Source organism: Chiloscyllium punctatum, chromosome 36 (assembly GCF_047496795.1).
Source record: "Chiloscyllium punctatum isolate Juve2018m chromosome 36, sChiPun1.3, whole genome shotgun sequence".
In the NCBI taxonomy this organism is placed as follows: Eukaryota; Metazoa; Chordata; class Chondrichthyes; order Orectolobiformes; family Hemiscylliidae; genus Chiloscyllium; species Chiloscyllium punctatum.
Window position 1 is genome coordinate 22,332,493 of NC_092774.1, and position 13,790 is coordinate 22,346,282.

The following is a 13,790-nucleotide window of genomic DNA, read 5'->3' on the forward strand; positions in this document are numbered from 1 at the left end:
CATTTTTATAAAATATTAAATTATCTCAAACATGTGACCTAAAAATAGTTCTGGGTTTACATATTAATGAACCGAAACCTACAAACCACTCTAAAAGATGAAAGATTTAACAGCAATCTATTTGCTCAATATATCATTTCTGTTACATGACACTGATCTTTTGCTACAAAATCCGGATCTTATGATCCTGCTCCACAGCTACCCGATGAAGGAGCAGCGCTCCGAAGGCTAGTGCTTTACAAATAAACGTGTTGGACGATAACCTGGCGGTGTGTGATTTTTAAACTTTGTCCACCCGAGTCCAACACCAGCTCCTCCACATATTTTCTAGTGAATACAGCCCACAGACCCCGGTGTTGCCAGTAAACTTTACAATGCTGATGAAACGATGGAGTACCTGCACTCCTGAAACATTTAAAATCTCTAACGATATTAGCTACTCTTTCACTGCTCCTTCTGAAACTACATTGGAAACTTTGCATTGGAGGCTGAAAGAAATTAGCAGCTTTAAAAGAAAAACCTGTTGGATCCCTCAACTTTCAACGAGAGTCTGAGTCAGCTCAGGTAACCTTTATTGCGACCCAACTTTTGTTACAGATCTCCCCAGCAAAAAGGCAGACAAAAAGAGCTTTTTCTTAAAACAGCTCAAGCTCAAAGCACATACACTTCCCCCCACCACCCTCACCCAGCTGGGAATTTGTGTAGCAGACGTTTCGTCCCCTGTCTAGGTGACATCCTCAGTGCTTGGGTGCCTCCTGTGAAGCGCTTCTGTGATGTTTCCTCCGGCATTTATAGTGGAAAAAAAATCACAGAAGTGCTTCACAGGAGGCTCCCAAGCACTGAGGATGCCACCTAGACAGGGGACGAAACGTCTGCAACACAAATTCCCAGCTCAGTGAACAGAACCACAACAATGAGCACCCGAGCTACAAATCTTCTCACAAACTTTGAACCCCCACCCACTTTAGTATTGGTCAGGACTGAGCTGTCCCTATGTAACTGGATCCTTGGTACCTTAACTTGTACGGAGAATTGCCTCACTCAGCAATATCAACGCACACACCTGTATCCAATTAAGTTTCTCCCCACTATTTGCCAGGGCAGGGGATGGGAGATAGGTGCAGTCAAGAGTCAACCACACATCTGTGGGTCTGAAGTCACGTGTAAAGGATGCATCTGGGACAACCGAGTGAATCCTTTCCCGCAACAGCAGTTTCCTTCCCTAAAAAGTACAAGTGAATCAGATGGGGCTTTTTCCTCCTGAAAATGGTTTCATCATTAGATTCTGAGCTCCAGATTTCAGACCAAATTCCAATTCCACCATCGGCCATGGCAAGATGCAAACCCAGAATCCCCAGAACAGGGTTGATAGTCGAGTCAATATTGGCACTGGGCCATTGCTCCTTCAATCCTCTTGCGATGGCACATGAACTCGCTGGTGCCTCCGCAGGTGGGAGGAGCGGGTGAATCCCTTCCTGCACTGAGAGCAGGTGAACGGCCTCTCCCCAGTGTGCACTCGCTGGTGGGTCTGCAGGCCAGAAGAATCGATGAATCCCTTCCCGCACTGAGCGCAGGTGAATGGCCTCTCCCCGGTGTGGACCCGCTGGTGGGTCAGCAGGGTGGAAGACTTGATGAATCCCTTCCCACACTGAGAGCAGGTGAAGGGTCGCTCCCCTGTGTGTACCCGCTGGTGGGTCAACAGGGTGGAAGAATTGATGAATCCCTTCCCACACTGTGAGCAGGTGAATGGCCTCTCTCCGGTGTGGACCCGCTGGTGGGTCAGGAGTGCAGCTGACTGAACGAACCCCTTCCCACACATTGAGCAGGTGAACAGCTTCTCTCCCGTGTGGACCCGCTGATGCGTCTGCAGGTTGCCCATCTGACTAAATCCCTGCCCACACACGGAGCATGTGAATGGCTTCTCACCAGTGTGGATCCGCTGGTGAGTCAGCAGTGTAGATGACTGAGTGAATCCCTTCCCGCACACAGGACAGGTGAATGGCCTCTCCCCGGTGTGTACCCGCTTATGGGTCAGCAGTCTGGATGACTGAGCAAACCCCTTCCCGCACATGGGGCACGTGAATGGCTTCTCTCCCGTATGGACCCGCTGATGCGTCTGCAGGTTGCCCATCTGACTGAATCCCTTCCCACATGTGGAGCAAGTGAATGGTCTCTCCCCGGTGTGTATGCGCTGGTGTCTCACAAGGTGGGATGCTTCAGTGAATCTGTGCCCACACTGAGAGCAGGTGAACGGCCTCTCCCCGGTGTGAACACGTCTGTGGTTTTCCAACGCCGATGGAGAAGAGAATCCTTTCCCACAGTCGCCACATTTCCACGGTTTCCCCATTGGGAGAGGGAGCTTTCCTCGCGTTGCTCGGGGTTGAAAATACAAACAGAACAAGTATGCAGTCTCTCCCCACCGTGAGGGGTGAGATTTTGATCCCCCCAAACTGAGAAAATGGCGTGAAGCACTTTTTAGTGCACTGAATCTTCCTCACTCAGGTGTCTCAGTATTCACAGTGTCCAAAATCTCTCAAGCAAACATTTTTTCTCGATTTGAATGATTGCTGATGTTCAAGTCCCAATGAATCGAGTGACTCCATCAGAAATCAATGTATCATTTGCTTTCAGATTTCTTTCTGCATGTCTTCCTGCAAAAAACATTTCACAAAATAAGAGATCACGGTCAGTACTGTTAAATGAACATAACGTGGTTGACAATTCCTGGAGATTGCATACTATCCAGGACACAGAAACCTAAAAACCCTCATGCAATCAGATAGCCTTCTGTGTGTACGGAGGAAAACTTCATTTAGGTGACAATGACCTGGAACAAGTTGCCTAAAAAGGTGCTGGGAATGGAGCTGAATCAAGGATATGAACATGAAATGTCAAGGCTACTTGAGAAAGGAAAGCCAGTAAAGTTGCTGAATGACTTCCTTCTGTTCTATTAAATAAGGAAGATGACAAGAAATACAGGACGTAAGCCCATTATTACATTAGAAGGTGAAGAATAATTTTATATCAATGTGCTTGGTTCCATGAGAAACTACCCTTTTAATTGTGAACATGAGGAAACAAGCAATCCTTTACGAGTCTGCAAACTGTATACGTGCCAAACCGTGGGAATACATAAGGAAAATACCTTTAAGAGGGTCAAGAGAGCATCTGAGAACCTTTGCAGAGACTGCTCCCTCCCTGGATTCAGTCCAGTTGCTACAAGCGAACAGTGTCTCCCCCCACTTTCTCTCTCCTCCCAGAATGAGGAACGGAAAGGGGGAAACATTGCTTTGCTCCTAGATGTTGCCCAGCGGGAGGGAGGTTCCCTTTGGGACTGACAGGGCAACTTCCACGCTGTGACGTCCAACAGAGAAAGAGAGAGGGTGTGTGTGTAGAGAGAGGCTCTCACACCACTTGCGTTACCCTGCAGCTGAGGCACATGGGGAGGGGTGGACACTTTGCAAACTCTCCGCCAAGTCAATGTGGTTCAGTTCAAGCAAAGCACGGGGTATAATTTTAGCTTCACATTCACAGAAAGCCTCCTTATCTGTGAATCCAACATTTTACTCCTCCCTCCACTCCATGGAAATAGCAATTTGTGAGGCTCCACAGTTGGAGTTGCTACCTGCTCTCGGGGCTTTGGTAGAAACTGTTTATTTTGCGAACCATTTCAATTCAATCCCATCCTTGCCATTCAGATACTAATTTAACACAGAGGATGGTTCACGTGTGGATTGAACTTCCTGAGGAAGTGGAGGATGTAGGATCCAAAAGACATTTGGATAAGTACATCAATTGGAAAGGTTGGAAGGATACAGGCCAGGAACAAGCAGGAGAGATGGGTTTTATTTGAGATTATGGTTAGCATGGACTGGTTGGAGTCTACTTCCATGCTGTGAGACTTGATGGCAGATTCACAGTTGCTTGAGAGTGGACTCGCAGGTACACAGGACAGTGAAGATGTTTGGTACACTTCACAGGATATTGGTTCGGCCAGTTTTGGAGTATTGCGTGCAATTCTGGTACCAGTGATCCCACCTTGACACACTTGAGAGGGTGCAGAAAAGATTGATAAGGATGTCGCTTGGATTGGAGGGTTTGAGATACAAGGAGAGGCTGAATAGAATGGAGCTGTTTTCCCTGGAGCATTGGAGTCTGAGGTTTATAAACTCATGAGCAGCATGGATAGGGTAAATAGGCAAGGTCTTTTGTTTTGGGCACCTCCAGCCAGGAAAAGAGGGCATAGGTTTAGGGGTGAGGAGGGGAAACACTTAAAAGGGACCTAAGGAATAACTTCTTCACACGTGCTGCATGTATGAAATATGCTGCAGAGGAAGTGGCCAGTACGATTGTATTCAAAAGGCATCTGGATGGGTATGTGAATAGGGTGGGTTTGGAGGGATATGGGCCAAATGCTGACAAATGGAACTAGATATACATGGGATATCTTGTCAGCTTGGATGTGTTGGTTGGAAAAGTCTATTTCTATGCTGTATATCCTTATGTCTATTTGATAACAGTTACTTTATTTTTGTTGATGTAGGTATTGTTATAAATCATAGCTGGACACTAATATTTAGATAAGGGACAGAATTCCTCAAGTAGGGCATGATAAGAATCCTTGGAGATTGTACTTCTCGTATACTTCCAAGTGATCAAATATAAAGCACGAGAATCTAGTTATTTCTAATTTTGTTTCACTTTTCATATATTATTCCCTTTGATGACTCTCTGTCTGGACAGTTGACAGACTGGGAGATTGTGGTTTGGGCCTTCATTTATTGAACGTTTTATTGTTCCAGAAGGTGTAAAAGGGGGACAAAACTTCAGCAGAAAACCTGCAGAGCTGAAAACAGACTACATCTTACTCTGTGGGAACAGGGAGATCAACAGAGGACAGAGAAATCAGGACCTGAAATCTGAGCTGACACCAGACCACCATGTTATCAGTGCTTTGATTAGTAGTGCCGATCGTCTACCTTTACCTCGCTTCCCAATGGATTTGAATGCCACGTATCCCCTCGATATTCAGGATCGAATCCTTGTCATCCTGAAGCCATGTCTCTGTAAGGAGTCTAAAATCATAATTACTCTCGTCAATGTGCGCAGTCAATTCATTCACTTTTGTTACAATGCAGCACACATTCAGTCATAGTTTTTAGCTTCAATTTTTGTGAGAAAAAGTTGGCTGTAAGGTTCCTTTTAAATCTTTCCCCTCTCATCTCAAATTTAAGCCCTCTAGTTTTGTACCCCCTATCCTGCGCAAAGGATCTTGGCTATTCACCATATCCACGTCCCTTATAAACTTCTCACAAGGTCACCCCTCAGCTGACGGTCCAGGAAAAACAGTCGCAGCCCATTCAGCCTCTCCCTGCAGCGCAACCCCTCGAACTCTGGCAACACCCTTGTCAGTCTTTTCCAAACCCTTTCAGAGTTTCATAACATATTTACTATACCAGGAAGATCAGAGCTGAATGCAATATTCCAACAGTAGCCCAAACCAATGTCCTGTACATCATCAACATGACCTCCCAACTGCCATACCCACTGACCAATTGAAAGCAAGCATACTAAACACCTTTTTCACTACCATATCTACACATGACTCCACTTTCAACGAACAATGAACCTGCACCACAAGGTCTCTTCTTTTCCCAGCAACACCCCCCATTAACAGTGTAAGGCCTGCCCTGGATTGCTTCACCAAAATGCAACACCTCACATTTATCTAAGTTAAACTCCATCTGCCACTGCTCGGCCATCAGCCCATCAAATCAATTCTAATTTATAATGAAGTTTCTTTCATCTCTCATTTGCTGAAAGCTGGAAGTTCTCCATCCTACACACTCTTCCCCCCCATTCTTACTTTGCTGAACCTAATCCTACTGAAGGGTCTGGTACATGCTGATTAATAGGCGCACGCTCACGGGAGATCTAATTGAAACATGCAGAATAATGAACGGTATGGGCAGAGTGGTCGTTGGGAGGATATTTCCATTGGTAGGAGAGACTAGAGTCAGAGAGATGTACTGCATGGAAACAGACCCTTCAGTCCAACCCATCCATGCCAACCAGATATCCCAACCCAATCTAGTCCCACCTGCCAACAATCGACCCATGTCCCTCCAAACCCTTCCTATTCATATACCCATCCAAATGCCTCTTAAATGTTGCAATTGTACCAGCCTCCACCACTTCCTCTGGCAGCTCATTCCATGCATGTACCATCCTCTGTGTGAAAAAGTTGCCCTTAGGTCCCTTTTATATCTTTCCCCTCTCACCCTAAACCTATGCTCTCTGGTGCTGGACTCCCCGACCCCAGGGGAAAGACTTTGCCTACTTATCCTATCCACGCCCTTCATAATTTTGTAAGCCTCCATAAGATCACCCCTCAGCCTCAGATGCTCCAGGGAAAACAGCCCCAGCCTGTTCAGCCTCTCCCTGTTGCTCAAATCCTCCAACCTTGGTAACATCCTTGTAAATTTTTTCTGAACCCTTTCAAGTTTCGGTGGGCGGCACGGTGGCACAGTGGTTAGCACTGCTGCCTCACAGCGCCAGAGACCCGGGTTCAATTCCCGCCTCAGGCGACTGACTGTGTGGAGTTTGCACGTTCTCCCCGTGTCTGCGTGGGTTTCCTCCGGGTGCTCCGGTTTCCTCCCACACTCCAAAGATGTGCAGGTCAGGTGAATTGGCCATGCTAAATTGCCCGTAGTGTTAGGTAAGGGGTAGATATAGATGTAGGGGTATGGGTGGGTTACGCTTCGGCGGGGCGGTGTGGACTTGTTGGGCCGAAGGGCCTGTTTCCACACTGTAAGTAATCTAATCTAATCTAATCTAATCTAATCTAAAGTTTCATAACATCTTTCCAATAGGAAGGAGACCAGAATTGCACACAATATTCCAACAGTGGCCTAACCAATGTACAGCCGCAACATGACATCTCAACTCCTGTACTCAATACTCTAACCAATAAAGGAAAACATACCAAATGCCTTCTTCACTATCCTATCTACCCACTTTCAAGGAGCTATGAACCTGCACTCCAAGGTTTCCTTGTTCAGCAACACACCCAAGGACCTTACCATTAAGTGTATAAGTCTTGCTAAGATTTGCTTTCCCAAAATGCAGCACCTCACATTTATCCAAATTAAACTCCATCTGCCACTTCTCAGCCCATTGGCCCATCTGGTCAAGATCCTGTTGTAATCTGAGGTAACCTTCTTCACTGTCCGCTACACCTCCAACTTTGGTGTCATCTGCAAACTTACTAACTATACCTCTTATGCTCGCATCCATATCATTTATATAAATGACAAAACGTAAAGGACCCAGCACCAATCATTGTGGCACTCTACTGGTCACAGGCCTCCAGTCTGAAAAACAACCCTCCACCAACACCCCGTCTTCTACTATTGAGCCAGTTCTGCATCCAAATGGTGAATTCTCCCTGTATTCAGTGAGATCTAACGTTGCTAACCAGTCTCCCGTGGGGAACCTTGTCGAATGCCTTACTGAAGTCCATATAGATCACATCCACCGTTCTGCCCTCATCCATCTTCTTTGTTACTTCTTCAAAAAAACTCAATCAAGTTTGATAGACATGAGTTCTCACGCACAAAACCATGTTGACTATCCCTAATCAGTCCTTGCCTTTCCAAATACATGTACATCCTGTCCCTCAGGATTCCCTTCAACAACCTGCCCACCACCGATGTCAGGCTCACTGGTCTGTAGTTCCCTGGCTTGTCCTTACCACCCTTCTTCAACAGTGCCACCACGTTAGCCAACCTCCAGTCTTCCGGCACCTCACCTGTGCCTATCGATGATACAAATATCTCAGTAAGAGGCCCAGCAATCACTTCCCTATCTTCCCACAGAGGTCTCGGGTACACATGATCAGGTCCTGGGGATTTATCCACCTCTATGCGTTTCAAGACATCCAGCACTTCCTCTTCTGTAATATGGACATTTTGCAAGATGTCACCAGCTAGCGCTCCACAGTCTCTATCTTCCATATCCTTTTCCAGTAAATACTGATGCAAACTACTCATTTAGTATATCCCCCATTTTCTGCAGCTCCACACAAAGGCCGCCTTGTTGATCTTTGAGGGGCCCTATTCTCTCCCTATCCTTTTGTCCTTAATGTATTTGTAAAACCCTTTGGATTCTCCTTAATTCTATTTGCCAAAGCTATTTCATGTCCCATTTTTGCCCTCCTAATGTCCCTCTTAGATATACTCCTACTGCCTTTATACTCTAAGGATTCACTCGATCTATCCTGTCCATACCTTATATATGTTTCCTTCTTTTTCTTAACTAAACCCTCAATTTCTTTAGTCATCCAGCATTCCCTATACCTACCAGCATTTCCTTTCACCTTGACAGGAATATACTTTCGCTGGATTCTTGTTATCTCATTTCTGAAGGCTTCCCATTTTCCGGCTGTCCCTTTACCTGCGAACATCTGCCCCCAATCAGCTTGTGAAAGTTCTTTGCCTAATACCGTCAAAATTGGCCTTTCTCCAATTTAGAACTTCAACTTTTAGATCTAGTCTATCCTTTTCCATCACTATTTTAAATCTAATGGAATTATGGTCGCTGGCCCCAAAGTGCTCCCCCACTGACAACTCAGTCACCTGCAGCGCCTTATTTGCAAGGAACAGGTCAGGTTTTGCACCTTCTCTAGTACGTACATCCACAAACTGAATCAGAAAGTGTTCTTGTACACACTTAACAAAATCCTCTCCATCTAAACCCTTAAAACTATGGCAGTCCCAGTCTATGTTTGGAAAGTTAAAATCCCCTACCATAATCACCCTATTATTCTTACAGATAGTTGAGATCTCCTTACAAGTTTGTTTCTCAATTTCCCTCTGACTATTAGGGGATCTTTAATGCAGTCCCAATAAGGTGATCATCCCATTCTTATTTCTCAGTTCCACCCAAATAACTTCCCGGAATGTATTTCTGGGAATAACCTCCCTCAGCACAGCTGTAATGCTATCCCTTATCAAAAACACCACTCCCCCTCCTCTCCTGCCTCCCTTTCTATCCTTCCTGTACCATTTGTATCCTGGAACATTAAGCTGCCAGTCCTGCACATCCCTGAGCCATGTTTCTGTAATTGCTATGATATCCCAGTCCCATGTTCCGAACCATGCCCTGAGTTCATCTGCCTTCCCTGTTAGGCCCCTTGCATTGAAATAAATGCAGTTTAATTTATTAGGACCCAAGTGTACAGCCTCAGAGTAAAGGGAAGTCCTTTTAGAATGGAGATACAGAGAAACTTCTTCAGCCAGAGTGTGGTGAATCTGTGGAATTCACTTCCACAGAAGGCTGTGGAGGCCAGGTGACTGAATATAGATAGGTTCTTCACTGTCAAGGGGATCGAGGGTAATGGGAAGAAAGCGGGCGACTGGGGTTGAGAAACTTATCAGCCATGATTGAATGGCGGAGCAGACCCGATGGGCTGAATGGCCTAACTTCTGGTCCTGCATCTTATGGTCTCTTGCTGTCCTGGACACAGAGTGAGAGAATTGGACATAGGACTGGACCATTTGGTCTTTTAACCCTACACCAGCATTGAACAGATCATAACTGGATATGAATACATGTAGGTGGACAGGCTGAGACTTTTTCCACTGGAGCATAGGAGGTTCAGAGGTGACCTTATAGAGGATTATGAAATCATGCAGGGTATGGATGAGGTTTATGGTAGGTGTCTTTTCCCTAGGGTGGGATTTTCTAGATTAGGGAGCAAAATTTTGAAGGTAAGAGGAGAAAGATTTTAAAAAGACTGAGGGGTACCATTTTCTTTTCTTTGTGTGGGGAATGAACATCCAGAGGAAGTGGTGGATAAACATTTAAAAGACATTTAGATAAGTACATGAATAGGAAAAGTTCACAGGGATATGGGCCAAACACATGCAGGTGGGATTAGTTTAGTTGGGGAACATAGTCAGCATGGACTAGTTGGACTGAAGGGTCTGTTTCTGTACTGTATGACTAACTGGTCTTCAAACTCAACCTTGTCTTCCCCCATAACCATCCACTTCTTTCTTGTTCAAAAATCAGATGAACTCAGCCTTGGACGTATTCAATGACCCCCTAACTGCAGGAAGACATCGCCACTTCTGAACTCAATTCCCCCTGTTACTACACTACTTGCCTTACACATTGCTTGCTGCACCTGTCTTGACAACTGGCATTCACTGGTGTAGAAGGTCTCCTTGTACATCCATAGATGCCCTTTTTCTCTCCACACATTATGCCTGATGTTGGGGCTCCCGCCCGAAAAGACGACTCTTCCGCTCCTCGGACGCTGCCTGACCTGCTGGGTGCTTTTCCAGCGCCACACTTTTCGACTCTGACCTCCTCACTTTCGCCTAAAACATGCGCCTCAGCGCTGCCTCCTCCTTTCACAGCAAAGGCTGTGGTACTTACTGCACTTGCCGAGTTTGCCAATTGAGGCACAGGCCTGGACCATCTTTCCCCAGAGTCTGTCCCCTTCTCTGGATTCAACTAAACCCCAGAACGAAAAAGAAATGGAAAAGGGGTTAAGAAAAGAGAGTGTGGTACTCACACCTGTTGGACAGAGGAAGGAAACTGCAGCCTGGGGGGTAAAGCTCAATCTTCACTCAGAGAGAGACAGAGAGACGGGAACAACATGAGCACCTTCAGACATCCGTGACCCAACTTCCGCATTCAGGGTGTCTTTGATTGGCTCCTTCCGGTCGGTCCAGAGGTTCCCATTGGCTCATGACAGCGGAGCATGCTCAGATTCGTTTTGCTGACACTGGCGCACATGCGCAGTCTGCTGTGTGGCGATGTGACTGACAGGTTCCAAGTGTCTCAATGCCAGGAGGAGATAAAGAAAGGCTGGAATCAGAATTTTGTTTCTCCTCCCTGCGCCTCGATATTTTTTTTACCTTTTGCATTTAGGCTGGCTGTTCAACTATGTAGGCGTTTTACCCAGGGTAGAGATTTAAAAAGGAACGTAAGGGGTAAATTTTGCACGCACAGGATGGTGGGTGTATGGAATAAACTGGATTAGTGGTGCTGGAAGAGCACAGCAGTTCAGGCAGCATCCAACGAGCAGCTCGTTGGATGCTGCTGTGCTCTTCCAGCACCACTAATCCAGTATTTGGTTTTCAGCATCTGCAGTCATTGTTTTTACCGTATGGAATAAACTGCCAGGGGAAGTAGTGGAGGCTGGTATAATGGCAACATTTAAAAAGCATCTGGAAGGGCTAAGAGAAATATGAGCCAAATAGGACACTCGATTAATTTAGGATATCTGGTCAGCACGGACAGAAGGGGTTGTTTCCGTATCCTATAATTCTATTACTCTATTTCTACACAGTTCGAAGCAATTTCACAGGACTAGAAATAGGCCATTCACCCCTCACAGCCTGTACTCAAATGTAGCCTAACTCCACATATTTGAATGCAAGTTTCAGAAAGATGGCTGCACGATTTTTTTAAAAATTGAACATGCTTTCAGATTTGAATTATGTTTCTGAATATATAATTTGAGCTATTCTCAATTTTACATATCAGCCATTTCTCACACAACCCCTCTCTCCCAAGTGGAGTCATCACCATCCATTCCCTCTCTCTTCTGAGAAGGGCTTGATATAGCTGCAATCTCCCTTTCAAGCTTCTCCAGTCCTGAGCGCATCGGTACCCAAATCCTGTTGCCATCTGGCCTCATCTGCCAACTGCAAAGAAGAAAGAGAAGAAAGAGAACAAAGAACAAGGAAAATTTACAGCCCCGGAAGAGGCCCTTTGGCCCTTTAAGCCTAAGCCGATCCAAATCCACTGTCTAAACCTAACATCCAATTCCTCAGGATCTGTATCCTTCTGCTCCCCACCTACTCATACATCTGTCCAGCTGCACCTTAAATGAATCTACCATGCCTGCCTCTACTACCTCTGCTGGAAACACATTCTAGGCACCTACCACCCTCTGGATAAAGTACTTTCTACATGTATCCACCTCTCACCTTGAAAGCGTGACCTCTCATTACTGAATCCCTCACCCTGGAAAAGAGCTTATCTCTATCCACCCTCTTCATGATTTTCTAGACCTCAATCAGATGCCCCCTCAATCTCCTTTTTTCGAATGAAAACAATCCTAACCTACTCAACCTCTTTTCATAGCTAGCACCTTCCATCCGAGGCAACATCCTTGTAAACTTTCTCTGCATCCTCTCCAAAGTGTCCATATCCTTTTAGTAACGTGACGACCAGAACTGTACACAGTATTCTAAATGCGGCTGAACCAAAGTCATGTACAATTTTCACATGACCTGCCAGCTTTTATACTCAATACCCCGTCCGATGAAGGCAAGTATACCATATCCCTTCTTAACCACTCTATCCACCTATGCAGCAATCTTCAGGGTGCAATGGAACTGAACTCCCAGATCTCTCTGCTCAGCAACTTTTCCCAAGGCCCTTCCGTTTACAGTATAGTTCGCTCTAGAATTAGTCTTCCCAAAATGCATCACCTCACATTTGCCTGGATTGAACTCCACCTGCCACTTCTCCACTCAACTCTCCACTCTATCTATATTCTCTTGTACTCTTTGACAGTTCCTTATGCTTTCTGCTACTCCACCAATCTTCATGTTGTCTGCAAACTTACTGATCAGACCAACAATCCAAAGCCATTCAAGTCAGCAGAGTCATCATCTGCATCTCCAAGTTCCTTATTCAGCAATTTCAGTGTATTTGGTGTTTCATTTGCAATCACTTCAACGTCATAGGCAAGATCTGATATCTGGTTCAAGGCCATCTCCACACTCCAGCCAGGTATCAGTCCTCCCACTAATCTAGAGTACCATGGATGATGACGGAAAAAGCTAGAAAGGTCCCTTTACCTTCAGGTTGCTTTGTGTTGAGTTGGCACACTGTGAGAATTAATCCATTGATGCGCTTTCCATTCAAAATCTTCCTTTGGCATGTCATGGTGTAAACTGAAACCTGGAATATGTCAGAGCGCATCTTCCTTGCCATTCCCTGGTTAAGTATTCATATGCTGAGTTTCCACATACCCAATAGGTTCCTGTAGGGGTATTTACTGCATCGTCAGTGGAGTATGCAACAAGTCCAGTCAATGGAATAGCAGATTGAGTTAAACAGAAGGTGTTATCGAGAGAACGATTATTCATGTGCAGTAATGTGTGGTGTGAGGGGAGCCGTCCATTATTCTGGATGACATTACATAACATTTGTCCTTAGAGAGGTCCCCCATCGGGTGGGCTCCATGTGTATGTTCAACACAACAGTTGAAAATAGGGAGGATATTAACTTGGGAGAGTTTAGGTTTCTCATCACACCGTACACATGACCTGATCTGTTCTTTAGTATATTATTTATTCTCATTTCTTTCTACCTTTGTCCATTACAATAGCTATCCTGTCGTTGAAACAAATTACACAGGACACAAGGGTATATTCCAACAGCTCATATCCAGAATTCATTGACTGCCGACAGTGGGTGTGGGGTACAAACTATTTTAGGTGATCCTTTTTCACCTTTAGAAGCTATGTTATGAGCGTAACCCACCAGTTTCTTCAAAACCTTTAAGTACGTCTTTTGATATCCTGGAGGTAGCCGAGGAGTAATCATAGTAGGGGTTACAAGTCCAGTGCTTTCATAGCTAAACCTGGGTTGATGGGTAATATTAGGATTAACTTGATGCCAATATGATGGGTAACATTATCGTAACTGGTTACGTTAGGGCAAAATATGATCGTATGATGGCAAGTTGCATTGTCCATGAT

General features: G+C 45.4%; 1 protein-coding gene across 2 annotated transcripts; it reads right to left on the reverse strand.

Annotated features, from left to right (window-relative positions):
* Nucleotides 1-786: 786 nt before the first annotated feature.
* LOC140460236 (uncharacterized) lies at nucleotides 787-10,952 on the reverse strand. Of its 2 annotated transcripts, none has more exons than XM_072554668.1 (3): nucleotides 10,583-10,952; nucleotides 4,986-5,075; nucleotides 787-2,651 (listed from the first exon to the last, which is right to left on the reverse strand). In XM_072554668.1, the coding sequence occupies exon 3, from the start codon at nucleotides 2,345-2,347 to the stop codon at nucleotides 1,406-1,408; it is 942 nt and encodes a 313-aa protein (XP_072410769.1). In that variant the 5' UTR covers nucleotides 2,348-2,651; nucleotides 4,986-5,075; nucleotides 10,583-10,952; the 3' UTR covers nucleotides 787-1,405. The 2 variants fall into 2 exon arrangements, with proteins under 2 accessions (XP_072410769.1, XP_072410770.1); XM_072554669.1 differs by having other exon boundaries at nucleotides 4,980-5,075.
* Between the last annotated feature and the right edge of the window lie 2,838 nt (nucleotides 10,953-13,790).

Bases quoted from the DNA above. Each gene is read 5' to 3' on its own strand.
- LOC140460236 (XM_072554668.1), bottom strand. From the start codon at position 2,347: ATGGGGAAACCGTGGAAATGTGGCGACTGTGGGAAAGGATTCTCTTCT.